The 27042-nt window shown below is 46.3% G+C and overlaps 2 protein-coding genes across 7 annotated transcripts; one reads left to right on the top strand and one right to left on the bottom strand.

Annotated features, from left to right (window-relative positions):
• The first annotated feature begins 8823 nt into the window (after positions 1-8823).
• Positions 8824-21248, top strand: MOG (myelin oligodendrocyte glycoprotein). 2 transcript variants are annotated; one of them, XM_043908132.1, is made up of 9 exons: positions 8836-9108; positions 10221-10568; positions 14601-14714; positions 15941-15961; positions 16286-16306; positions 17975-18091; positions 18390-18410; positions 18791-20252; positions 20570-21248. In XM_043908132.1, the coding sequence occupies exons 1-8, from the start codon at positions 9024-9026 to the stop codon at positions 18802-18804; spliced, it is 741 nt and encodes a 246-aa protein (XP_043764067.1). In that variant the 5' UTR covers positions 8836-9023; the 3' UTR covers positions 18805-20252; positions 20570-21248. The 2 variants fall into 2 exon arrangements, with proteins under 2 accessions (XP_043764066.1, XP_043764067.1); XM_043908131.1 differs by lacking the exon at positions 20570-21248 and having other exon boundaries at positions 8824-9108; positions 18390-19643.
• Positions 18639-26164, bottom strand: ZFP57 (ZFP57 zinc finger protein). Of its 5 annotated transcripts, none has more exons than XM_043908126.1 (5): positions 25922-26164; positions 23233-23723; positions 22660-22786; positions 21893-21997; positions 18639-21058 (listed from the first exon to the last, which is right to left on the bottom strand). In XM_043908126.1, the coding sequence occupies exons 2-5, from the start codon at positions 23416-23418 to the stop codon at positions 19776-19778; spliced, it is 1701 nt and encodes a 566-aa protein (XP_043764061.1). In that variant the 5' UTR covers positions 23419-23723; positions 25922-26164; the 3' UTR covers positions 18639-19775. The 5 variants fall into 5 exon arrangements, with proteins under 5 accessions (XP_043764061.1, XP_043764064.1, XP_043764062.1 ...); XM_043908129.1 differs by having other exon boundaries at positions 21893-21973; positions 25922-26163; XM_043908127.1 differs by lacking the exon at positions 25922-26164 and adding an exon at positions 25339-25880.
• Positions 26165-27042: the final 878 nt, after the last annotated feature.

The following is a 27042-nucleotide window of genomic DNA, read 5'->3' as shown; positions in this document are numbered from 1 at the left end:
ACAGCTCCAAGATATACAAATAATTGCTTAGCCCTCTGTGCCTTGCCTCATTCTCAAAATGAGGTAATAATATATGTCTCCTGGTGATCAAGTGAGGTAGTCTTGGATGTGAAAGTTCCTAGCCCACAGAGGCTCCCCAAAAGAGTCCCCATCCTCCACTCCTATAAGTCCCCCCTGGCCTAGTCTCAGCTCAAACACCTCACAATGGGTATAGAAAAGAAGTTCTATCATGCCCTCATGATGGACAGAATTGATTTCTTTTGTATTCTTTCAGAGATAGACTATGGCTATTTAAACAAATATATTTCCCCTTTTCTGACACAATGGTGATTATGTTTGGAGAGATTGTTCTATAATAATACACAAAGGTCTTCCTCTTGCTTTATCATAGCTGAATAACATTCTGTTGGATGGCTGTCTCCATACAATCATCATTCAATGGCTGAAAATGTATTCAATCAGCTCTCTTTTAATAGACCCTAAGAAGTTTATAATATTTTGCAATTACAAACAAAGCTGCATTGAATAATTCTGTACATGCATCATTCTCACATGTGAGGATTTATTGGCAGGATCACTCCTAAAGAGTAGAAATGGGTAAATCGTGTATGAATTTGGGGGGCAGGGTTGCCAAGTATTACCAAACTACTGGCAAAGGGAGGACCTCCCAGGTGGCTCAGTGGTAAAGAATCCACCTGCCAATGCAGGAGCTGCAAGAGACATTGGTTTGATTCCTGGGTCAGGACAAATACCCTGGAGAAGGAAACGGCAACCCACTCCAGTATTCTTGCCTGGAAAATCCCATGCACAGAGGAGCCTGGCAGACTACAGTCCATGGGGTCGCAAAGAGTCAGACACAACTGAGAGACTGAGCACAGAACACAGACAAAAGGGGACACTTGCCTGAAAAAGAGGCTATCGCCAAGAAGTCTGCTCAGAAAAATAAAGGATTCAGAGTGTTTTTATCTATATCATTGGCATTATTGTTAAGAGGCTCATAAGAAAATATTATTGTTCCATAACTATTACTGAAAGTATTACAGGTGTGTGAAGGAAACCGCATTGGCTGTAGGGTTTTTTTTTTTTTTTTTCATTTATTCAACAGATATTTGTGGAGCAAAGCACAATGCCAGGCACTCTGGGGCGTCACACACCTGAGAGATATAGTGTCAGCCTTCATAGTCCTTATGATCTGCAAAAGTGATTTTAAAACTGGAATCTAGGAAGATGGCAAAATAAATCCATGCTTCAGGCTCTGTGTTTTTTTTTCAATTTAAAAAATAAAAACAGACAATATATATTTGATATGAGAACTAATTAAAATATCAAGGTTCCTTACTCTGGGGTAGAATTATTCAAACCCATATACTCATAGCAATGACTAGAAGACTAGAGGAAGTTATAATGTAAAATAGGTTTGATTAATATGAAAAAATTAATTATATACAAATTTTATGCTGTTGCTAAAAGTAATGTCTCCAAATAGAGTTCAGTTTGAGGAAAATAATAAAAAGGTATAAAAAGGGAATTAAAAGCTACAGAAATGGTAGAGCAAACTTAGTGAACCACTAGGTTCAATATCTAATTGAACTTAATAAAATATCTAAATATAAAACAAAGCCTGCATATCTCCACCCCTAACTGGAGCAGAAACATCTGGAAAAGAATGCCAGTCTGATAACCTAGAATTCAGGGTTCTAGGTCTTACCCTGACAATAATCATCTGGCGACCTGGGGCCCGTCACAGCATCTCTGGTCTCAATTTCATCATCTACAAAAAGGAATAAAGCTTTTATTTAATCTTCCTATGCCACATATTATTGTGAGGAACAAATATTAATACAATCATAGAAAACATTTTGAGGAGGTTAAAAACCCCGCAAGAATGAAAATTAGTTATTTCCTCCACAATTTGCATTCAATGCTGGTATGTTACACACCACCAAGTTCTTAAATGTGAGTTCATTGATGCATTAATATTTCAGTGAGTATAAACTCTGTACAACTTTGTCAACCAACTATGGTACAATATGTCCTCCACTAAGTACTCTCACAGGGACAGACCCTGGCTGAACCTCACCCAGCATCATCCCTCCATGCTTGCTATGTGTCCAATCTCAGAGCAATAACTTAATTTAATCACTAGAGGGCCCTGGTTACAAGGCAAGGTTAAGTTCCTCCAGAAACTATTTTTCCCAACTAAGGAGCCTTTCCAGGTTTGTTTGTTTGGTAAGTTGTTTTTTGTTTTTTTTTTAATCATTATTATAAAGGCCATATGTTCACTGTGAAACTATATCAAACAGTGTATGAAACAAAAAGGAAATGTCTCGTTTCCTAGCCTTGATTAGAATGCAATAGCATGTAGCCCTGATTAACCCCAGTTAAGCAGAAAGCTGTGCTGGGGAAATAGAAATAGCTGTAATGTTTCAAGACCACACTGGAAGCATAGCCATAACCAACACAAAACTACTATACCGAATGTCTAGCCCACCCCACCCATAGAGACACACATCTCCACATTCAACTCCACTCTCACTAATTTTAAGGCCCCAATCCTCTCTTAATAGTTTACTGTCTCCTTTCAAAATCTTTGTCCTTCTTTGAGGGAATAGCATCAACAGACTAACTGAGTTGCTTGAACTTCTGTGGTTGTTAGTAAGTCAGGAACTTGAAAGAATGGTTTCAAGAAGCATATTAAAAAATCCTACAGTCATGGAGAAGGAAATAGCAACTCACTCCAGTATTCTTGCCTGGGAAATCTCATGTACAGGAGATTAACAGGCTACAGTCCATGGCATCACAAAGAGCTGGACACAATTTAGCAACTGAACAACAACACAGAATCAGGCAGATTGTGATTTAGGAAACTACTTCTTAATGGAAATCTGGTATAAAATGGGAGTGAAGTGACCTAGCAATATGGAATATAGAGTTTTGTAAGAAATTACAATTTACGTATAGAATAATAGTTGCAAATATTCAAACAATAAAGTCCGTGGCTAAAGGATTAAAAAACACCTACAGTCAAACATATAAATATAATATTTTTCCCTCTCCATAAGTTTTTTTTCTGAGATAAAAGTATATCTCATGATTTTGCAATACCAACCACTTAGAATGCTGCTGACAAGGGCAAATGAGAACCAAATTGTTCTGATTAGTCAAAATGCCTATCATAACGTTCATTCAACAAGAAAGAATATGTTTGAATCAACTTGATTGATTGACAAAACTGGACATCAGTCTTCTCATCTGGCACTTGAACGATTCTTGAGCAGCCGGGTGCTGTGGGTTCACAGCATAAGGTCCCCTGGGATAAACACAGAGATGGATTGCCACTGGTGGGAAAAAATGTCTTCCTTTCCTAGAGCAGGAGGGAAGACGACATAAAGAGAAAGACTTGGGTCCTGTGCCTGTGAAAGTCTTGGAAGCTCTGGAAGTGGAGGTTGGGAATAACATATATATACAGACTGCACTGGGTCTTCACTGTAGTAAGTGGGCTTCTCTTGTTACTGAGCTTGGGCTCTAGTTGCCCCACAGCATGTGGGATCTCACTTCTCCGACCAGAGATCAAATCCTCATCCCCTGCGTTGGAAGGTGGATTCTTAACTACTAGATCACCAGGGAAGTCCCATGGATAATATTAAGGGATGGCACAGGTGAGACGGAAGGGCGAGGAGATCCTGGCTCCAGGTAAGCCACATTTGGCCCCTGAAAAGCAACCGAAGCCATTTATCATGGGTCATCCTTACCCCTCAAAATAGTTCCCTCCTTAGGCAAGCAGACATCTGAAGTTCCTCATCACACAAAACCCTTAATCCAGGATTCAAGATCAAAAGTCAAAAATACTACCTCTGAGTTAACAAGTTGTATGATCATAGACCAAATAAAAGTGTAAATATTGATCTAAAAGGATTACAATGCAAGAAGGTGCCTGAAGGCAGAACCCACAGCCTGAAAGAGAGGAGACTACAAATGCTGGCGATCTGAAGGTGAAAATTCCAGTTTTTCATTTATTCTTTACACAGCCATATTCTATTATGTATCCCTCATTCTTCCAGCCTAGGAGGATGCAGGGAAAACAAGATAGAGTCCTGCTCTCATGGCCGGACTTTCTATGCCCAGGCAGGCCCTGCACAAAAGGTGTTATTATGGCCTTTGAGAGCCAGACACAGACCTAAGTACCTTACAGACCTTGTCTCATTCAGTCCTCACATCAACCTCAAAACTTCCATTTACAGTTAAAGAAGCTGAGGTTTCTTTTTCTGTCCAAGGTAACAGATTCTCCCACAGGGTAGTAAACTGGAGTCTGGCATGTTTATCAATCAGTTGCATGGAGCTGGAATTTGCACTTGAGCATCCAGGCATATATATGGGGGGGGGGGGGGGGCGGAGGGAGGGAGGGAGAGAGAGAGTCTGTCATATCCTGGAATAGGGATATTGGGAGTTCTGAAAAAGTTGTAAGAATTCCGAACAGAATTCTCTCTCCGTATAGTTTTCTCTGGTAGGTGAAAAAAAGAAAAAAACTGTCATTGCCAGACTCTAAGATGATGGACAAAAAGACAGTCTCTCAGCTCCAAAATGGCCACCGCGTTTTCCTTCGTAGGAGCAACCGCGTAGTGACAGAAGGGCCATTCGCAGGTGGGTGCCCTCAGGGACTGGGCCAGGTGCCAGAATGGCCAGCTGGATCTTCCCTCTCCTGAGCTATTGGCCCAGCAACATTTAAGGGCTCCTTAATCCAGACTGAACAAAAGCAGAGGAAGGAGACAGAGGAGGAAGTTAGGTAACCAAGGGAGGTGGATCTAAACTGAAAGAGCAAGAAAAGCTTTGCCCGTTGGAACAGAAAGTCACTCTTCGGCCCAAAGGCGCCTCGCTTTTGCCTTATTCCCCGCCGCTCAAGGGCTCCTGGCAACCAGTTCTTGGCGCAAAAGCCTTATACGTCACCTGTTGCGAGGCAGACTGGGAGCGCCTCCTGGGTCTTCACCTGCAACATCTTTAGTGGGCGTTGGCGAAAAGTGAAGGCATCAGGGAGGTAGGAAGGAAGTGAGGAGGAGAAGGGAAGAAAGAAGAAAAATGTATATTCTCGTAAGGTCGTACAGCTACGAAAAACATCTTAGAGTTACCTAGCCTAACCTGCCATTCTAAGTTGGCTGGACGTCCAGGAATGGGATGCCAGCTCTCTCCCTCAGTTTGATGGAGAGAAGATTCTCCTTTGTATTGAACTGAACTCTAGCTCTGACTTGCACCTGTTTTACTCCAAGAGGAGCCTCAGAACAGCTTAACGCTTCTTCCATAGGACAACTCATTACATTTTGCTCAAAATCAGCACAAATTCATTCCCATTTATGGGGTGGGGGGCAGGGTGGGGAGCAAGCCTAAATGCTTGACTCACCTGATTCATAACAAGTTGAATGTTTTTCTTTTTGAAAAATGAAAATATTGGTGGTGAAATTCAGAATAATAACAAAGAAGACACAAGCATGGAAGAAATATTGATAGATAAAACATAAAGTTTTGGCTACAAGGACTCACTTGCTGGATACCTGCATCAGCTTGACTCAGATCAGTGTTCTCATTTCTTCTGTAGACCCATGAAACATTGGGCTAAATGGATAGAAATTAGACGTTTTACAGTCTATCAGTTATCGAATCTCCTAGGAACTTGCAAACCAGTTTAAGCACATGGGTGGAGAAGGAAATGGCATCCCACTCCAGTATTCTTGCCTGGAGAATCCCAGGGGGGAAGGAGCCTGGTTGGCTGCCATCTATGGGGTCGCACTGAGTCGAACACGACTGAAGCGCCTTAGCAGCAGCAGCAGCATACTGTGAAAATAAGGCCACAAAAGCGGAAAATATCAATTTCCTCCCGATATTTGTACCACTAGGGGGAGCTCCAGAAGAAAAAAATCACGGCAAGTGAGAGCAAATAAGGGCACTTACAGAGTGTTTACTGTGTACCATTCACAGTTCCCGTGGGTTCCTTCCTGTAATTCTGTTCACAGTCCTAATGGGACAGATGTCATTCTCCTCCACTTGCAGAGGAGGAAGCTGAGCTATAGTATGTTCACATGTACAGAGTATACAGCTTTGTGCAGGGGAATTTATTAAAACTGCAACTGTACAGGCTCTTTGAGCTGAACAACTGCACCTGTATAGAAGGCAGTGAACTTCATGAGCAATCAACCAATGCAGCTGCACGGGACCCCATGATTAGGAGGGAACACTGTGTTTGGGCTGTGATGCTCTGTGTCACTATCTTTTTTGTTTTTTGTTTTTTTGCTGCTCTGGGTTTTAGTTGCAGCGTGCAAGATCTAGTTCCCTGACAGGGACCAAACCAGGCCTCCTGCATTGGGAGCATGGAGTCTTATCCACTGTGCCACCAGGGAATTGCCCTCTGTGTCGCTGTCTTGAAATTCTTAACACTTTTCTTTCAATTTGTGTTTTGTAAGTGAAGCCCAATGGGGTACTAGAACGTGTGCTGAGGGTTTGGGGCCTAGATTCAAGCTTGATCTCGCTTCTTAATCTCCCCAGGACTGGTTTTCAGATGTCTTCAACTCCCCCCAGGAACCACTGCCACCCTCAGTGCCCCCCAGCAGGAGCCTGGGCACAGGAGAGACGTGGAGTCAGGCATACACATGTGTTGTGCCCAGTGGAGGGACAGGACCCCAGGCACGTGGGAAGGCCTGCATTCACCCTGATGCCTGAAGAAATGCAATATTAAATAGCAAAAATGAAAACAAAGCCACTGTGACATATCAAGAGTGAAACCATAGAGAAAGCTAGAATCTTTTGGAAATTCCCTGGCTTTCCAGTGGCATGGACTCCAGGCTTCCACTGAAGGAGGTCCAGGTTCAACCCTGGTCAGGAAACTAAGATCCCACAAGCCTCATGGTATGGGCCAAAGAAGAAAAAAAAAAACAACTTTTTCTTTGTCCTGCTGAAACTTTTACAATCAGAGCCTAATATAAGGATTGACACACATGATTTCTAATAAATATTTATTAATTTAATGGAATACATTTATATGTAACCTAGTAGCTGGTAGCTCAGATGGTAAAGAATCTGCCTGAAATACAGGAGACATGGGCTCAATCCCTGGGTTGGGAAGATCCCCTGGAGAAGGGCATGGCAACCCACTCCAGTATTCTTGCCTGGAGAATTTCATGGACAGACCATGGGGTTGCCAAGAGTTGGACACTGAACAACCAAATAAACAAATAAGAATCCATTTTCAAAACTTCAAGAGGGCTATATTATGTATTAGTGTGGGATTATGCATTATTATGCAGAAGGAACTGGCAACCCACTTCAGTATTCTTGCCTGGAGAATCCCATGGACGGAGAAGTCTGGTGGGCTACAGTCCATGGGTTCGCAAAGAGTAGGACACAACTGAGCGACTTCACTTCACTTCATGCGTTATTAAGTAAACATAAGAAGCAAACAGTGCATGATCTTTATTTTACACATTCTCTAAAAAATCTTACGCAGTACTGATATTAGGGAACATCTGGGTAAGCTCCCATTTACTGAGTGCTTACTATTTCACATACGGATAGTGTGTTGATTAACATATACATTAACATATTTATAACATGTCACTCTGCATACATGACTGTGTACACAGACTGTTATCAGACCTGGTGAGAGGTGTGGATCAAATGGTAACTACCGAGGACAGCAAGAGACAACTGAAGAATATTTCTAAGAGCATATAACATATGCCACACAAAATTAAACTAACAATTAACTGCTGACTGTCACGACCAGCCTGACCAACAGCACAGGGTTATTGTTAGACACAACCCCATGCTCAGCAAACCCAGAGGCTCCTATAGCGATTTCTGTAAATGGCAACACCACCGGCTTTGTTTTCCCATTCTCTCCCCTTGTCTAGAGACCATGTCATCCAAGGGACTGGTCACCCCAGCTCCAGAAACCCACCCCCTTTTCAAAGATGTGAGGCAGTCGAGGGCATGGAGGCAAGGGAAGTGAGCTCTTCAGAGGTAAAGTGACTTCAAATCCTAGCTCGTGGGGACTTCCTTAGCCATCCGGTGGTTGGGGCTCTGAGCATCCAATGCAAGGAAAATGGATTCTTATTTGTTTATTTGGTTGCTCAGTGTCCGACTCTTTGCGACCCCGTGGTCTGTTCCATGCAGGTTTCATCCCAGTTCTCACTTTCTTTGTGACACGGAGGAAACTGGAGAGTGATGCGCCGGCTGGAGGATGCATCCTGGTTGCTGGTCGGTCCTCAATGCCTGTGTTGATTGACAGTCACTGACTTTGCAGATCTTATAATACTTTCTTCATGTCTGCCTCTCCAAGCACAGGTGGCCATCAACTTGTGACACTGGACTTGTGACTTTCCAAACTGTATTAATATTCTTTGGGAGGGAGAAGTTAACTAAACCCAAGCAACACATCAGAACATAAGGGAGGGCATTTGGATTTGTGGTGAGAGAGAGGGAGGTCAGACATCAAGAGGAATGAATGGCCTGGTGATGACAGTAGATGGTAGAAATAGGAAACTAAGTCTAAATGTTTCTTCTTCATTTTTTAAAAAATCCAACACAGATCTCTCTCCCTTGGCTAGCGCCTGGAGGCGAGGGGTTGAAGAGACCTTGCAGATCACTTGGACAAGCTTCAGCCTGAGGTCCAGTGAGTGATTCATCCCAACAGGTCAGATCCTAGAAGCCCCCTGGAAGACTGGCCGCTCCCCTGGGAGGAAGTGGGGGAGGAAGGCCCAGTACCAGGCAGCCTCTGCTCCAGCTCTGAGGGGGTGGGGAAGGCAAACCCTGGTCATCCCCTGGCTCTGTGGTCCTTTTGTGTAAGTCCTGGCAGGGATGACATGGGGCCGTGCCTGGGAGCACAGCTGTGGTTCTGCTGGGGAGGAGGCAGGGCCAGGGCAGCTCTGCCCTCCCCGATCCTCCCCTAGGACTTTTTCAGGGGTGGGGACATGCACCCCAACGGCCTCTCCTTGGCCTGACCCTGCTGCAGGGGCTCTCTGTCCCCACCGACAGTGGAGATGGCCAGTTTATTGAGCTCCTCTCTGCCCAGCTGTCTCCCCTCCCTCCTCTTCCTCCTCCTCCAGTTGACTTCCAGCTCTGCAGGTAAGATTTCTCTTTATTCCTGCCCTGGGGAGACTCTGAGAACAGGAAGGCTAGTTCCCTGGGCTTACCTCCTTCAACACATCCTCAAGTTGCCTGCAAGTGATCTTTCTGAAACATAGATGTGCTGACATGGTTCCCCTCAGAGGCCTTCAGTGCCAACCTACAGCCTTCAGAAGGGACCCCAACTCCATCATGCGACCTTAACTCAGGGATCTCCCTGAACTTGGTTCTTACCTATCTCTCCAGCTTTGATTTCTCACCTATCAAATAGGGAATATCATAACAACAACCTTTTGGAGTTGCTGTCAGGGTTCAATGAGATGAAACATATAAAATGCTTAGTCACACTTGTCCCATGGTAAACCTCGATAAATGTTTGTTGAAGTGTCTTGTCACATTTGAGAGTTCTGTTCTGCATGATCAGACACTAATAAGTTTTTACAGAGGAGCCCTGCTCTCAGAAGACACAGTCCCAACCTCAAGGAACCACCTAACAGAGGGGGCCTATGCATGCCTTCAGGAAATCTTTGCAGGTCTAATGGAGAAAGCAGCCTCATCTCCCAGTTGCTCCCAGTCTGACGAGGAGATACATCCCACAGATGAAAACAGACTGGGAGCATGTCTGGGCAGGGTCCAGGAGCTATAGAGAGGGCTGAAGAAACAGAGGAAATGAAGAAGAAAATAGAGCCACCTCTAGGGTGATCTCAGAGAAGAATTTGGGACCAGGGTGTGAACAAGGACAGAGAGCTGAGAAGTGATAGGGAGGTGGTAGCAGTGAAGTGACCAAAGCAAAACCACTAAGGGGAGAGTAAGAATCAATCTGGCCAAGTCTGAATAGGAAGGCCCGCGGGACCATTAAACTGCGCAATGTTTGGCCACATTCCTACGGGCTGGGATGGCCACTGGCTAGAGTGGTCTATGCAGGGAACTCGCGGTATCTCTCCAACCAGAGACCTTTAAGAAAAACTGAGCTTCTCCCTGGCTCTAGAATTCCATTTAAAAATCAAGCTCCTTCTTCTTTCCCTGTTGAAGCAGCCCTTCCTTCCCACGAAGGACTTGTTTGTCCAGGTTCCCTCTGACGCTCAGTTTCTTTTCTTTGGTGTCTTGGACAGGACAGTTCAGAGTAATAGGACCAGGGCACCCCATCCGGGCGCTGGTGGGGGATGAAGTGGAATTGCCCTGTCGCATATCTCCAGGAAAGAATGCTACAGGCATGGAGGTGGGGTGGTATCGGCCCCCCTTCTCCAGGGTGGTTCATCTCTACCGAAATGGCAAGGACCAAGACGAAGAGCAGGCACCTGAATACCGGGGCCGCACGCAGCTGCTGAAAGAGACCATTGGGGAGGGGAAGGTGACCCTCAGGATCCGGAATGTGAGGTTCTCAGATGAAGGAGGTTTTACATGTTTCTTCCGAGATCACTCTTACCAAGAGGAGGCAGCGATGGAATTGAAAGTGGAAGGTGAGTAGTGCATCTATCAGTAGGTATTGTCTGTTCGATGGCCAAGACCTTCCTCTGAGCCTCTGATCATTCTCTCAGTTGAGATGAAATCCTATAACCCAAACAGCTCACTCCTGGGAATTAACTCCATAGAGAACACACATCAGTACATAGGAATTCCTATGCCCACGATGTCTGCTACATCATTATTCTGCATGAGAAAGAAGCCAGAATCAGAGTCTATACCCAAGAGTAGGGAGTGACTGAGCAAACACTGTTGTCCATATAGTGAAAATCATGGAGCCACAGAAAAAATTGCTTTAGGGCCATACCAGACAGCCTGGAGGCATTTCACAGGGTATTGTTGGATAACAAAAGAAAGCTACAGAATATAGGGAACAGAACAAAACCTTATGTTTTATATCAGAGAAACATATAAAAAGACATCCATAAGAAAGTTAATATGGTTCACTTTGGGGGAAAGAAAGGAGGATAGGGTGTGATCCAACTGAAAAAGAAAAAGGACTGTAACTTTATCCATATCATCATACTTATCCACTTATATAAAAATGTATATATAATGCATTTGTATATATACATATATATACAAAGCAAATGTATATATAATGTATTTGTGGGTATCCTTAGGGAAATTTTTTAATTTTAAATATTAAAAAAAATGATAAAGGCAGGCAGCAAGATCCAGGATAATCAATTTGTGGTTATTTTGTGCTACTCGAGAGGAATATGAATTATCTAAAAGTTAATCGAAGTATCCAAATGGACTTTTCCCCTTCTTCTTTTGCTTTGTATTGTCTTTCTGTATATTTGTTATAAACAAGAGCCCTATTCCTAAGGGGTCAAATTGATCAAATCCTATTACAATGAATTCCTCGGTTGATGTGTTTGTGGTGTTTTTGTAGATGAGGTACATTTTTGAAGAACATATTCCTGATAAATACAGCTGCAAGTGAATTAAACAAGCAGAAAAAATGTCTGAATAAGTTCATAGAAAGAGATGTTACCTGTAGATTTTACCTCCATTGCTTCCTTTCTCCAGAATTTCATTGCAGTATGTTTTGTGTGATGGATGACTTTGAAATTTTGTTTTGTTTTATCTATCCCTGGGGAGTTAGGATGTGTACAAGGAGGCAGAGATTTGAAAGTTAATTGCTATATAATTGAGGATCAAAAATATTCTGAGGCCAGAGCCTCAGGTCATTTTCCTTCCCTCCTCCCCACCTGCAGCACAAACATCGGACAATCGATCACTTTTGTGTCTCAAGGGCCACTGTCGCAGTGCTGGGACCAGAAGATGGCATTGTATGTGGGATAACAAAGCACTGTTTCTACAGAGGGATTTCAGGCATGTGAAAATAGCTTTGTGTAGCACTGAATGTTCTTCATACAGCTGTTCTCACTGGGGGATTTTTACCTGCAAGGGAGTCTAAGAGTGAGGACCTCTCCAGTTGGCTGATTTTCCTTATTCCTGTTCAATAACTTCCTCCTTGCTCAAAAACTGCCTCCCCCAGTACATTTCCCATCCCTACTCCCTCAAAAAAAAAAAAAAAACTCCCCAGGGAGAAAGTTTTCCTTTGGGTAGATTTCCATAATACAACCCACTTCCTCCTGTCTCATAATCTGCATGCTTAAGAGTCTTTAAAAAAAAAAAAGGAGTATTTTATAAGGGACCACTCACCTAGCCTGTGTTTCCAGGAAGCCAAGACAAATTTAGGACTGAAATGCAGTAAGTATGTGACTGCCAAATTTCAGGTGTAATTGGTGGTTTAGTCGCTAAGTCATGTCCAACTCTTGCGATCCCATGGACTGTAGCCTGTCAGGCTCCTCTGTCCATAGGATTCTCAGGTGTAATTACCTCCCCTTTTTCTCTAAAGAGTTTCTAATCTCACTTTCCAACTTTATATTTTCCTTGTCACTTTTATGATTTTATTACTAGTTGTCTCTAAACCTTTCTTAAACTCTTCATTATGAAACTGTAAAAAACTTCCAGAAGTAGAGAGATTATTATAATGAGCCTCCCAGTTCCTATCACCTGACTGCAGCAGTTATGACCCAAGGACTGACAACCTGTTTCACTCGACCCCATTCATCAACTTACTCCCCAGCTGAATTACTCAGGCAAATCCTAGACAGCATTATCATGTCATGCTAAATCCTCAAGACTGTATGTCTCAAATAGAAAAACTCATCAAACAAAACAAAATCATAGCCAAAATATTACTGCGACATCTCTTAAACTTTAACAGAAATTCTTATTAATACCCGGTGTGTGTTCACATTTTTCTGATTATTTTATAAATACATTTTTACAGTTGGTTTGCTTGAATCCAATCCAAACAAGATCCACAGGTAAGTATTCACCCTGTAGAGTTTTCCACGATGTCACTCCCATGTTATTCAACATGGTGTTCCATACCCTTTATTTCCTGTGAACTCATAGATTAGAATATGCACCATCAGATTCAGGTCTGATTTGTTTTGTCAGGCATATTTCGTAGGTGATGCTATATACTTCACTTATCTCTTTACATCAGAAGTCTCACAATGTTTGCTTCTCTCTCATTTTGTGATTCTAACCCTTTGTTAAAATATAAAAGGTGTACAAAGAAAGGAACTAAAGGATGTAATTGCTAAATAATGTTGCTCCAGGTTACTTCCGATAAGAACTCTGAAAGCAGAGTTGACTATTTTCTCCTGGGGGACACAGTAACAGACAAGATCCTGAAACTGCAGCTTGAAGGGTGGTATTTTTACCTAAGAAACCAGTTTGAGAAGGGGTCCGTTTGACTCCTTCTCAAAAACCAGTTTGAGGCTTTTTGCTGTGACTTAATGCCTACCCTGATGTCAGTATCTTTATTTAGCCCAAGTGAGTAAGTGAAAGTCGCTTAGTCGTATCGGACTCTTTGCGACCCAATGGACTATACAGTCCATGGAGTTCTCCAGGCCAGAATACTGGAGTGGGTAGCGTTTCCCTTCTCCAGGAGATTTTCTCAACCCAGGATCGAACCCAGGTCGCCAGCATTGCGGGCGGATTCTTTACCAACTGAGACACAAGGGAAGCCCTTAGCCCCCTAAAGCAGAGAACGAAATGAAAAGCGCAGTCTCTGCAAGCTGAGACTACACGGGGAGAGCTTTGAGGCACTGAAGGGCAGACTCTAAAATGGGCACTAGATGGCGCCAGAAAGGCAAAGTTTACCCCCTCTCTCTTTATCCTTTCCAGTCCACATCTACCAAATCCATGGATTCCACTTTCTCAAAATCTCCAGAACAGAAGTTCTGAGCTTTTCTTTGTGTCATGCACTCTTTTGTCGGACTGGTAAAGTCGACGGACCCCTTCTCAGAAGGATATTTGAAACAAATAATATACCTGTACTGAAATAGTTATCAAAATCGTGTTGCTCCAGGTTACCTTTAAATAAGATATGGGGTGGCCTTGATCAGAGTGTCATTTCAAAACGGTGAACATAGGTGATATTTTGAGATTTCTGCACCAACTGTGATATGAAAATAGTTGTGCGTTTTAGGGATGACAAAGTCTCAGGTCCTGTTCATATTGTTTCAGAGTGTTACCTACAAACATAATTGAAAGAAACACTACATTTTAGTTTAAAAGTTACTAAAAAGACTTTTTTTTTTCCTGTTTAAGTTCACCTGGATTTCCTATACTGTCCTAGTTCAGGCTCATGATTTTTACTTTCACTATTTTCATAGCCTCTTAATTGACTGCCCCCCCCAACCTCCCACCCCCCATCCTGCAGTCAGTGAGTGTGTCAGATCTTGTCACTCCTTATCATGGAATCCTTCAGGGTACCCCCGTGACCTTGAGGGTCAGATCTAAGTCTCTTCTGTGGTCCTCAAAACTCTCCAAGACTTGCCCAATATATAGACTCCTGTCATTCTAAACTACCGGCCCTGCCTGGAAACAACCACTTTTCCTTTAAGCCTAAGCTCAGATGTCAGTTCTGAGTCATCTTTGGGCACTCTGCTGGGTGTTGGGGATGAGCACTGGGCCTCCCCGGTTCTGCCTTTCAGATCCCTTCTACTGGATCAACCCGGGCGTGCTGGTGCTCATCGCGGTCCTGCCAGTGCTCCTCCTGCAGATCACCGTGGGCCTCGTCTTCCTGTGCCTGCAGCGCAGACTCCGAGGTACAGGCTGGAGGGCGGCTGGCGGGGGACCATCCCTGAAGCTCTTGGAGCTTGGTCAGCTGACATCTATTTTTGAGGGACTCCTGGGTTCAGAACTCCATGATGATAAGTTTCATATCACTTAGGTAACAGGACCTGTAGTTTCGCTAAGAGGTAGGGCTGATATGTAATAACCCCATTTTACAGAGGAGGTACCTGAAGCTTGGAGTGGTTCAGAGATTTACTCAAGCTGGTACAGCTTGTAAGTGGCAGAGCTCAAACTGAAACCCCTATTTTCTGGCCCCTGTACCATACACAGCAGCTCATCCTTCTGGGAGAGCATGAGCTTCAGAATTTGGCAGATCTGTGTTATTAGGTTTAAGCAAAGATACCGTAAGTATAAGTCCCTAGCACGTAGTAGGGACTCCTTCTCCATACAACACCGAGGACTGGGGTCCAGCTGTCTGAAGCTGCCTCTTGTGCCCAAGAGCATTCATGTCAAGACTTCTCCCCTCCACCAAGTGTTCTCAAAGCCAAAGCCTATAGGGCCTCCTTCCCCTTCCCCTTCCCCTTCCTAAGAGGCTAAAGCAGCAAGGAGGGTTTGGAGTATATGTAGGGGTGACACTGGTGGGGTCCTCTCTCCCCATGTCCTCGTCCCAGATACTCAGTAACCTCTTCACCCACATGGCTGAGGAGAAAGGACCTGACTAGTGGAATTGGGCAGCCTGGGTTTGGGTCCTGCTCAATGACCAGAACCCTCCTCCAAGTCTCAGCTGCCTTGTCTGTTTCAGGCAGAGATAACACCCTCCCTCCTAGAAGGTAGGGGACAGTGTTATGTAAAGTGCCTAATACAGAGCCGGTCAAAAAGCAGTTGCTCAACTAAATGTTTAGTTCCTTCTTTCCTCCTCCAGATGGGAAGCAGCTTTAGATTAACAAATTGACAGCCCAGCAGGTGGAGTGCCCGTGTGACCCCACAACCAGCAGGAAAAGGAGCAGAGAGCAGTGGGGGAGGTAACAGTTGGTTTGGGGTGTTGGTGGACATTGCTGTCTGCCGAGGTTCTCCACTTTCTTTAACCCAGGCAATAGCCAAAGAATGAGCCTGAAGCCCACGATTCAAATCTGGTTCTCACGCTAAGGATGCTCCTAGGCTGCTGAGAAAAGAGCCTGCACAAAGGCCCAGGGCAGTGGGTGTGGAGGGTCCCATCTACTGCCTGCGGTAGAATTAATGTTGCCTTTTTCTATTTTAGGAAAACTCTGGGCAGAGATAGGTGAGTTCCAGGTACCTTCCCTCCCCAGACCTTCCTCATAACTGAAATGGTCATTTTCTCTGACCATCTCTGCCTCTGCCCCGACACCCTGTGCTCCTTGAAGCAGGAACTTCACTATTGAAAACTCCTAAAGCCAGTCGTACAGTTTCATTCCTCTTCCCTGCCTTCAGGGAGAGCAGAAGTAAAATCCTACAGCTTCCCTTCCTCCATCTTCGAGCACCACTTACAACTACAAACAATTCAAAGTGATTAAATAACAAAGGCTCAGAGGAGAAAGGATCATAGCAAGCGCACTAAGTTCATTTGCATTTTTTCTTCTTTCAGAGAATCTCCACCGGACTTTTGGTAAGTTCTGGGATACCCAGCCCCCCAGGTCAGCTTGGTGTTTACAAGACTCCTGACACCTGGGGACGAAACGACCCCCGGCTCCCGGTTGGTTTTCTCCTTCTCTTGTTCTTTCTTTGAATGTCACTGTCTGCATCTAAGATTGGTTAGATAATAGCATTATTAATTAATAACACTTAGAGCTTCCCAGGTGGCCCGGTGATAAAGAATCTGCTGGCAATGCAGGAGATGTGGGTTCGATCTTTAGGCTGGGAAGATCATTAGAGGAGGAAATAACAACTCACTTCAGTATTCTTGCCTGAAAAACCGCACAGACAGAGGGACCAGGTGGGCTACAGTCCATGGGTCGGAAAGAGTTGGACATGACTGAGCTCACAAGCACATACTTTCATCTGTGGTACTATAACTAACAGCTTCCCAATGTTAACTCATTCTAGGAATTACAAATACTTTACATACATGATTTATTTTTTTAGGAATTACAAAGGAGAGGTAAACAGAGTCTTTGCACATCAATTTGATGTCTAGTTGGGGAAGTGATACATACACATAAATTAACTGGTGAACAAAAGTACTTATACATCATTGACAAATCACGAGGAAAAATGAGTTTTCATGAGTACAGAATAAGTAACTGACTCCTCGGGGAAGACTTAGTGGGGAAAGGGAAGACACCCCCCCTGGAATGTTGGCCTGGACTTCCCTGGCAGTCCACTGCGGAAGACTCTGCACTTCCACTGTAGGGGGATACAGGTTTGATCCCTGGTGGGGGAACTAAGATCCTGCATGCCACACAGCAGGGAAGAAAAAAAAGGTTGGCCCAAGGCCATGGTCTCTGTCCTTTTTGTTCACTGCAGATCATCTAGTGCCTAAGGACAATGCCTACAACAGAAAGGCACCCAAATACTTGTTGAGTGGATGTTGCAGAAATTTTAATATGGTCCCGGCCCTGAGCAGCCTTCCCCAACTGCCTTTGCTTCTGAAGGCTGGAGGTGTCCCTGACTCCACCCTGGCATTTAATCAGTGTGTAGAAAAAAACACACAGTCTCCAGTCAAAGGGGAGGACCAAGATCTGTTTTACAGAATTCAAATAACAAAGGTCTTAACTCTGTACTCTTCAATAGTCTGGTGAAGCCTCATGAACCGCTCCCTTCCCAGAATGTTTTGAAATGTACACATAAAATACAACACATATGATTACAAAGAATACCATTGTTTTGAAAGTTATTGCAATACAAACAAATTTGTGATTAAAGTAACCAATGTTTCTTTAAATAACAAAACTATAGATTAAATAATAAAATGTAGTGGCAAGTCATCTGGTATTTCAAAATATTGATAAACAGTATTTTGAGACTTCAGAAACAACTCTGATGGGAATGCTGTTTCCACTGGTGATAAAGTCACAGGTACCACTGATAACTGATTTGTTACCTACAGTCCTTTTTCAGGAAGAAAAAGCTAAATTCAGTTCGAAGTTAGTGAAAATAAAAATGTAGTGCTTTTCTCATACAAATTCATGAACTCCCTGGATTCCATCCAAACTATTTTGGGACCCAGGTTAAGAACCCCCAATCCCAAAGAAAGGCAATAATAAATGGAGGGGGTGGGTGGGACACAAGGGGGGGACACATGTTAATCCTGTTTGTTTTGTGGCAAATAATTCAGATCCCCACTTCCTGATGGTGCCCTGCTGGAAGATAACCCTATTTGTCATCGTGCCAGTTCTCGGACCCCTGGTGGCCTTGATAATCTGCTATAACTGGCTACACCGCAGACTAGCAGGTGCAGTGTTGGGGCCGCAGACGGGACCGCTGAGCTGGAGGGACTAAGCCAGCCCTGAATAGGAAACATAAAGAGGGTGGATGGGAGCAGGGTTCAAGATTCAGAGCCGGAATGTCCTTCCTGCTCTGTCCCCGTGGCCAACCCCAGGCTCCTCAGAGAATCCAAGAAGTGAACCACTTATTGAGATCTGAGGGCTGTCTTAGTGGAAGGGGGGAAGGGCATGATTACAAAGTCCACAGGGAGGATGTGGGAGGAGCCAGTCATCATCTGCTCATCACCTATTTCTCTTTGTTTTCAGGGCAATTTCTTGAAGAGCTAAGTAAGTTTTCTTCACTTTCTTATAAGCTGAGAGCAAAATAGAGAGAGAGCAGCAGCAAGGGGAAGAGGGGGCTACTGAGGGATCAAAATCCAAGAGGAAAGGATGGGACTGGCAAGCCTGGGTGGAGGGATGTCTCCTGGGCGATGGGAGCTGAAGGCGCTCTAATCTTCTGCCTGATCTGCCCCAGCTATGAGCCCCACTATCAAGAATCCCACTACTACTGCCTCCTTTCCCATCCGTTCATTCATTCCCTCCAGCAGCTGCTCCGGGCCTCACCTCTGATGCTGGGTGACTCCTCAGGGTCTGTCTTCTCTCTGGTTTAACAGTTTCATGACAGAAAATGTTGACAGCTTTTTCAAGTTATTTTCTCCTCCTTCTAGGAAACCCCTTCTGAAGGACACCGCATCTTGGCTGAGATGCAGAAGAGCCTGGCTGGTCCAAGGATCAGTCCTTGGGGATGTCACATCCATTGAGTTGCACATTCACTGGCCTCCCTCTTCGCTGCGGGGACATTGCAATCTGCACTTCAGGAATGCTCTGAATTCCAAACAGAATCGACTTCTCTTCTGTCATTACCTTGTCTGTCCCTTTCCCCAGCTCCTTCCTTCCTCTCCCCCTTTTTGCTGCCCACATCGTTCTGCTCCTTGGCTTGTCTTCCACCTGGAAATCCTCTCAGGCTATAGCCAGGCAGGTGTTCTTCTGTCAGAGGACACCTGTGCTGCAGAGTAACACAGACAAGAGGGTCTCTGCCATGAAATGGAGACCAGGAACCTCCTCGTTGCAAATTACAACACATCAGCTTTGCAAATGGTGGTCATTTCTTTCAAGATCTCAGCCCTGGTAGGCAGAGCTGAGGGGTGTGAAGGGTTGAAGAGAAGGTGCAGGAAAAGTCCACAATATCCAGGAGAGAGCCAAGTGACCTGCAGAGTGAGGACCTGGGGAGAAACCCATAGAGTGCTGGCCAGAGCTCCATCTTGCCTGGGCGGCTCAGCGAGGAGCCAGGGGAGCAAGGGATGAGAAGGGAGCAACACGCCTGCTTTCAAACACCTCCCTTCTACTTCCACACCCCTCCAGATGGGCCCCTCAGACTTCCCCTTCTCTCATCCTTTCCCTCCCATCTTCATACCTATTGAAGATCCACTGTCTTTTTGAACAATTACTACTTGATGGTCTATCAGACACAAAGAAACAAGCTAGGTGCTAATTAATAACAATACAAGTTTCCAAGTGCCACTTCTTGTCCCCTTTCCTTTCTGTATGTCCTCCACTATCCCCTCACCTCTCTTCCTCTATCCCAGTCTCCTTACCCTGGAGGTCATTCCTCTGGAAAACCAAACAGAGAAAGACCTCGGGCGGACAGGCCATTCATTTCCCTTCCAAGACCTTCACTGCCTTCTCTGCTTTCTTTCTTCTGCGTGCCTTTTCCTCTCCCTTCCTCCCGTTTCCTGAGGGTCTAGATCCAGGAGAAAGATCCATTTCCTTCCCTGCCACAGCAGAGGCATTGGGAAAGAAGCCGAGCCACTGACCCAGGATGGCCCAGCACTTGTGGGGACTGCCCAGGAACAGCCCCTTGCTTCTGTAGCCCCCCCAGTGACCCAAAAGGTCCTCTTTCTCCCCAAAGCAGACGTCGCAGATAGGGCAACAGTAGATCCTCTGCTTCCAATGAGTCTGCTGGTGCCGGATCAGCCCGGAGAATAAAGTGAAGGACTTGCCACAGTGGAAGCAGCGGTTGGACTGCTCTGTGAAATGGACCTTCTGATGACTGGAGAGACGGGTTTTCTTGCTAAAAGTCAAGGGACAATGAGGGCAAGAGAAGACCTTGCGTCTTGAAGGCTTCTCTGGGTGAGAGTTGGACTTGGTGTTCAGCCGGGTGGCTCGCATGTTGGCTGCCAGGGTTCTGGTCACAGGCTCTGGGCCTGGGGTTCTGGTCACAGGCTCCGGGGCCGTAATAACTGGGGCCTGAGCGCTCACAGTGGTTACCAGGTTCTTGGTGGCAGGTGCCTGGTTCCTGTCTATTGACGGCTGGGGCTCAGTCTGGGGACCCTTGGTTTTAAGTGTGGGTCCTTGGGTCCCAGCCACTGGTGCATGGTTCCCTGTTGCTGGCCCCTGTAATCCAGCTCTGGTATCCGGAGTCCTCACAATATGCTTCTGGTTTCCAGCCCCCAGCTTCTGGCCTTGGTGCGTCTTCTGGTGGCGTTTGAGCTCAGACTGGTCCCGGAAGCACTTCCCACAGAAGGGGCACGCGTGCGGCCGGTAGCCCAGATGGACACGGCGGTGACGGCTCAGTCCAGAAGCATCGCAGTAGGTCTTGCCACAGAGTGAGCAGCGGAAGGGCCTCTCCCTGAGTTGCTTGCGCCGGCCGGAGCTGAGGTCCTTGGGGTTCTGGAAGGACTTCCCACACTGGGCGCTGTTGTGAACAAGCTGGTGGTTGTAGAGGCTGGAGCGCTTACTGAAGCACTTGCCACAGGTGTGACAGGTAAAGGCTGGCCGAGCCCAGGATTCTGGCAACGCTGGTGTCTTGTCCGGGGACCCAGCTGGAGGAGAGGTTGGGCCTGAGCCTCTGTGAGCAAGGGAGGCCTTCTTGTCATCAACAGTCCCTTCATCTCCCACACTCTGACTCTGTTCTTGGCATCCTTCCTTCTTGCCTCCTGGAGGGAACAAGAAGAAAGATGGGATTCATCATGACAGCCCTGACACAGCTCTCTGCTCAGTCCACACTGCTTCCTCTCCCACCCGACATTCACCCTCACTCTTACACCTCAGAGACCAGAGATAAGAATAAACTTTTGGGTTTTCAAATTAAAAGCAAATAAAAATTTAACTGGAATCTTCCAACAATATCAGAGATCAAAATTTTAACCACATTTCTTGAAATCCATTTCTTTTCATTTTCTTTTTTCAATAACTGAAGTGTAGTTTATTTACATTATGTGCTAATTCCTCTCATTTTCAATATTGATCAAACTCCCAGACACCCCAGATACCCACAGGTGACCTCATAATATATCATGAGGATTGGGATACTTGGGTGACCAGAGGTGCTATTAAGAATCAAGCTAAGGTGAGAAGCATAAACCAGAACTGTCCTGGCAAACCAGGAGTGGGGTCAGCTTAGACTTAAATTTCTCTCAAGTCCTTATTCTACTCTCAGGAACAAGTCATCCTTAGTCCAACTCAGCATCAAGCTTATCTCCCATCCCTTTCTTTTTCTCCTGGGAAGGACTTTTTAATCAAGAGGCTATCGCTGTCATAAGCAACTGACATGGAATCTCTCTGTCTCTGGAAACTGAAGATATTCACTCATCCTGAATGGCTCAGATACTCATCTTCTTGAAGCCAGGGGACTTGAGCAGATGATGTCTAGGCAGGAAGCATGTAAGCTAGAACCAGGTATTCAGAGCCCTGTTCCTCTTAGGCGTTTCCATCCTCCTGAGGCATGTCCTGGGCCCTTTTCACTCTCCTCTCTCCTTTGCAATTCTCACCTGAATGAAAGCCTTCTCCATTCGGGGAACAGAGATCTGCTTCCCACTGTTTCTCTTCTTGCTCAAGCTTGGCGATCAGATCTAGATTAGACAGAAAGATTCCATCTGGGGGATGGGAAGGAGAGGAAGAGCTGAGGTCCCAGGCTCAGCCCCTTCACACCTCATGGGGACAAGAGGCTCCCTTCTTGCATATCTGTGGTTTAAGAGCCATAATCTGGGACATTTAAGTGCTAGGAGGAGACACGCAAAAGGCCAGATTCCAGATTCCAACAAAGTGTCGGGTACATAAGACAAGTGAGTGAGTGAGTGAGTGAAAGTCGCTCAGTCGTGACTCTTTGCTACCCCATGGACTATACAGTCCATGGAATTCTCCAGGCCAAAATACTGGAGTGGGTAGCCTTTCCCTTCTCCAGGGGATCTTCCCAACCCAGGGATCGAACCCAGGTCTCCAGCACTGAGGGCAGATTCTTTACCAGCTGAGCCACCAGCGAAGACAAATGGCTCAGTAAATACTGGTTGGATGAATAGGCAGATTTGCATTCTTTGAAAACACTGTTATCATGTTACAAGTGTTATCTTTGCCTTCATGCAAGCTTTCATTCCTTCTTTCACCCTGAGCCTAGTAACCCAGATCTTTCCCACCTGGAACATAAAGAACCAAAACCAAGGATCAGTGAAGATAATTGTGAACTGATCTACCTATCCAGGGAAACCAGATGTCCCAAAGGCCTGGGACAGAGAGCTTGTGAGGAACCCCAGCCTCTTACCCACAGACATCAGGTTTCTGACAGTCTCTGATATAACATCCTGGTAGAGGACCCTCTGACTGGCATCTAGACATTTCCACTCTTCCTGGGTGAAGGTCACTGCCACATCCTCAAAGGTGACTGGCTTCTGGAAGAACAGGAAAGATTCAGGGAGTTTGTATACAGACAGACAGACATCCAGTCTAAAGGTTCAGAACACTAAGAGAAAAGGAAAACCATGGAAGGAGGGAAGAAATAGGAAAAGACAAATACAGAATCAGCAACTTTAATGTACAAACAGGAAAGGAAGGGTGGAGAGGAAGGGAGAACAATGCAGGGGGAGAAGGGAGGGGTATGTACTGAATGTACAAGTAGGAAGGATGAAAGGCTGCCACTATGATGAATTTCAGCAAGTAGCCCTTGAAGGATTCCAGGCTGGTGTGGAATCTGAAAAAAGGACTCAAAGCCCCTTCTCCTTTTCAGCTTGGAACTCTCTGAGATTCCATTTGGTCTGCAGACAGGATAATGGATGAAAGAGCTCCTGGAGTCCAGGACCCAGGCCCTCCCTCCCTCCCTCTGGCTTGGTCTCCTCACCTTCACCCACATCTTCCACCAGCTCTCTCCCTTCTGGGCTTTCAGCAGGTCCTCCTCATCCACCTGAGGGAGCAGCTTCTGTACAGGTTCCACTGGCTTCGGCTGGTCAGACACCTTCTCTTCAATGCTGTCTGTTTTTAGCTTTATCCTTGCCTGGCCTGGCCCCCAAGGCTGACTAGGCTCCATCCTGGGGCTATCTACCTTCCAGCGACTGAGCAGATGGAGAGACTTGGCAAAGGCTTTTGCAAAGGGTTTGAACTGGCCTCCTGTGTCAAAGGTATCTGCTCCAGGGGGCTATCTTCCTTTTTTGTTCTGCTGTCCAAACTCTCCTCTTTCACAACTGAGAACACCTTTGATTCCCTTCAAGCTCCACAGAGTGCAGGGACCTGGTCCCCCTTGGCTCAGCAGTCACTCTTCAGTAATGCCAGCTCTGCAGGTGTCGTCTGTCTTCTGCTTCACCCCGCTTCTAGTTGCTGCCCACCTCCAGGAACCTGAGGTCAGAGAGAAACAAAACTTATCAGTTTATCAAGAGGGGGAATGAGCTTCCTAATTTGGTCAGGAAACACCAAGAGTTATTGAACCCCCGATTTGTACCTAAAACTTCTCAGTACTGCCTCATGAGGTCATGATTAATAACCCCATTTTAAGTAATCTAAAGTACAGAGAGACTCCATGGCTGATTCATGTCAATGTATGACAAAACCCACTGCAATGTTGCGAAGTAATTAGCCTCCAACCAATAAAAATAATTGAAAAAAAAAAGTACAGAGAGGCTAGGTAATGTGCTCAGGGATGCTCCCAGTCCACAGCAGAGTTAGCATTCAAAGCATGGACTCTATCACCAAGGACAAGATTCCCGCTGTCCCAAAGCCCCCTCTAAGGTGGCAGTATGGTATTCTGGAAAGAAAGCATATGCCTGAGGTAACCAGCCCTGGTTCTGTCACAAACAGCCTTGTGCAAGTGTCTTCATTCTGATGTGGATTTACTGGAAAATAAGATTAAAGGAGACTCTCTAAGATCCCATCTAAGATGATTCTGTGATTTTTTAATACATACAGATCCTTGTAAAGAATGATAAGGGAGGGACTTTCTCTGTTCGTCTGGTGGTTAAAAGTCCAGGCTTGATCCCTAATGGGGATCCTGCATGCCCCGCAGCAGAGTTAGTTTAACGACAGTTAAAAAAAGAAAAAAGAAAGGTAACAGCCCAACAACCAACACTTACACAGGGCTCCCAGGGAGCCAGCGCTGGAGCTGCGATCCAACCGGGGAAGTTCCTGCTCTGCCCAAACATGGCGGAACTCCCACCTCCTCCTGCGGACTGCCACTCACCCCGCTAGGCCTCCCTCCAGATGGAATGAATGGAATGAAAAGAATGAAGACTTAAACCTGTTGACGTTCTTCCTTTCACTTTTTTGAAAGGTGGTAGAATTGAAAATGCCAGAAAGGCAAAGGGCGTTCAACGATGAAGTTAACAGGATTGCTAAAAAGAAAGCTGACAGGAAAGGTGCTTTTCCTAGGAGGTGAAGTTGGTCCCTCCCTCCCTTCCCTTCAAGCCCATCCACAATCAAGCGGTGAGATGGTGCAGGTCTGGATTATTCTACTAGCCCGTGGAACACAGTAAAAGTAACACTTCAAAAGTCTCTATAATCGTATCCTCAAAGTTCTGGCTCTCTTGTTTTCCCTCAGGAAAGACCCACCCTTGTTAAGTCTTTCTCAAAAGCATTTGCTGGGGGTGGTGGCCAGGGGCGCTCGGTCCAGATTCTAGGCTGGTTGTCTGGTTTGGGGAGAAAGCATGACTATGGAGTCTGAATTTCTGGCCGCTGCCGCCTGCCCCTGGCACGTTGACTTCGACAGTACTTTCAATATCCACTCGCCCCAGAGCTCAAACCGGTTGGCCGGCTAGTGCAAGGCGGCTGGGATAACTTATGACTCTAGGCGCAGACCTGTTTATCAGTTCAGGGCCCGTCCCCGCCCTTCCAAGAACGTAAACCCCTCGAGGGAATGTGTCGCCATTTTCCAGTGCTCTGAGTCCACCGGATCTCTAACCCCAAACCCGTCCATTGTTTCCCGTAGCGATTCTGAGAACCACTGAAACCCCCAACACACCCTCCAGGCTTCGGGGGTCCGCCCTCGCCGCTGCTTCAGCCACTGGAGTTTTCTGCCCTCCGGCAAGGCAGAACGACCCTCGGGCCTTCGCCCTTCTCATCCGGTCTTCGGGTCTCTGCTCGGTCCTAGCTCTGCCGGGTCAAATCGCGGGCCCACGGCGCTCACCTCCGGCCACTGCGCGCCGGGCCTCGGACCCCAGCCTCGGAGGCTCCCGCGGGCAGGAGAGTTTCGCTCACGATTGCGTGGCCCGCTCCTCAATTCCCACTGAACGGGTCCCGCTGACGGGAACTGCACTGGCCGATGCCCGTCTGCCCCGAAACCTCGTTGCTGGGACCCCGACTTTTTCAACACGTGCTAGCAGCCCGTGCTCTGGGCCGAATCCCCAGGGAGTGAGTGGTCGCTGCACCGGGCCCCACCCTGAGTAGTCCAGGTTTCCCCAGGGGCCCCCAGGGCTTGGAAACTCCGCCAGGACTCGGGACGCGATGCTCCCCTCGCCTGCCGAGGTCAGGGGCGGAAGACCGCGGGACAAACCTTTCACTAGCCTCCACCACCGCGAGCTCAACTCCCCGCTGCCCCTACTCACCCGCCGCTGCCGAGGACCGGGGCTCCAGGACGTAGGACTTCCGGTGGGCCAGCGGCTAGCCGCTCCAACCCAGCGCAAGTGTACCGGGCGCCCGCGACCCCGCCCCGGCCCTGCCAGGGCCCCGTCCCGGCCCCGCTCTCCTCGCCGGTTTCCGCAGGCCCACCGCGTACCCTGCCCGGTTTTGCTTGTGGGACCGCCAAAGTCAAGAGTTCACAACAATCTAGGAAGCTTGAAAGAAAAAGGAACCGCCCACCCCACTAGCCCGTCCCTCCTACCAATTGTAGCTGCTGGTTCCACCCAGGGCTAGGATCTCATTCCCAGTCTTAATTCACTCTTGAGGGGAAAGGGATTGAATTATTTCTGATGAAAACACACAATTGGGCTACCCAGGTAGCTCAGTGGTAAAGAATATGTTAGTAGCTCGGTCGTCTCCGACTCTTTGTGACCCCATGGACCAGGCTCCTCTGTCCATGGAATTCTCCAGGCAAGAATACTGAAGTGGGTTACCATTCCTTTCTCCAGGGGATCTTCCTGACCCAACGATCAAACCCGCCTCTCCTGAACTGGAGTGGTAAAGTGGTTCTTTACCACTGTAGCTGAGATGGTAAAGAATCTGCCTGCAATGCAGGAGACCTGGATTTGATCCCTGGGTTGCGAAGATACCCTAGACAAGGAAATGGCAACCGACTCCAGTATTCTTACCTGGAAAATCTCATGAATGGAGGAGCCTGGCTACAGTCCATGGGGTCACTAAAGAGTCTAACAGGAACCGTAAACTTCCAGATGTTCAAACTGGTTTTAGAAAAGGCAGAGGTACCAGAGATCAAATTGCCAGCATCCGATGGATCATCGAAAAAGCAAGAGCGTTCCAGAAAAACATCCATTTCTGCTTTATTGACTATGCCAAAGCCTTTGACTGTGTGGATCACAATAAACTGTGGAAAATTCTGAAAGAGATGGGAATACCAGACCACCTGACCTGCCTCTTGAGAAACCTGTATGAAGGTCAGGAAGCAACAGTTAGAACTGGATATGGAACAACAGACTGGTTCCAAATAGGAAAAGGAGTATGTCAAGGCTGTATATTGTCACCCTGCTTACTTAACTTATATGCAGAGTAC

Source organism: Cervus elaphus, chromosome 7 (assembly GCF_910594005.1).
Source record: "Cervus elaphus chromosome 7, mCerEla1.1, whole genome shotgun sequence".
Lineage (NCBI taxonomy): Eukaryota > Metazoa > Chordata > Mammalia > Artiodactyla > Cervidae > Cervus > Cervus elaphus.
This window is presented reverse-complemented; position numbering and strand designations above follow the sequence as displayed.

Bases quoted from the DNA above. Each gene is read 5' to 3' on its own strand.
- MOG (XM_043908131.1), top strand. From the start codon at position 9,024: ATGGCCAGTTTATTGAGCTCCTCTCTGCCCAGCTGTCTCCCCTCCCTC. The intron at 14,715-15,940 runs GTACAGGCTGGA...TTTCTATTTTAG, and splicing joins CCTGCAGCGCAGACTCCGAG to GAAAACTCTGGGCAGAGATA. The intron at 18,092-18,389 runs GTGCAGTGTTGG...CTTTGTTTTCAG, and splicing joins GCTACACCGCAGACTAGCAG to GGCAATTTCTTGAAGAGCTA.
- ZFP57 (XM_043908126.1), bottom strand. From the start codon at position 23,418: ATGGAGCCTAGTCAGCCTTGGGGGCCAGGCCAGGCAAGGATAAAGCTA. The intron at 21,998-22,659 runs GTAAGAGGCTGG...CCCATCCCCCAG, and splicing joins CAGAAACCTGATGTCTGTGG to ATGGAATCTTTCTGTCTAAT. The intron at 21,059-21,892 runs GTGAGAATTGCA...TGTTCCCTCCAG, and splicing joins TGGAGAAGGCTTTCATTCAG to GAGGCAAGAAGGAAGGATGC.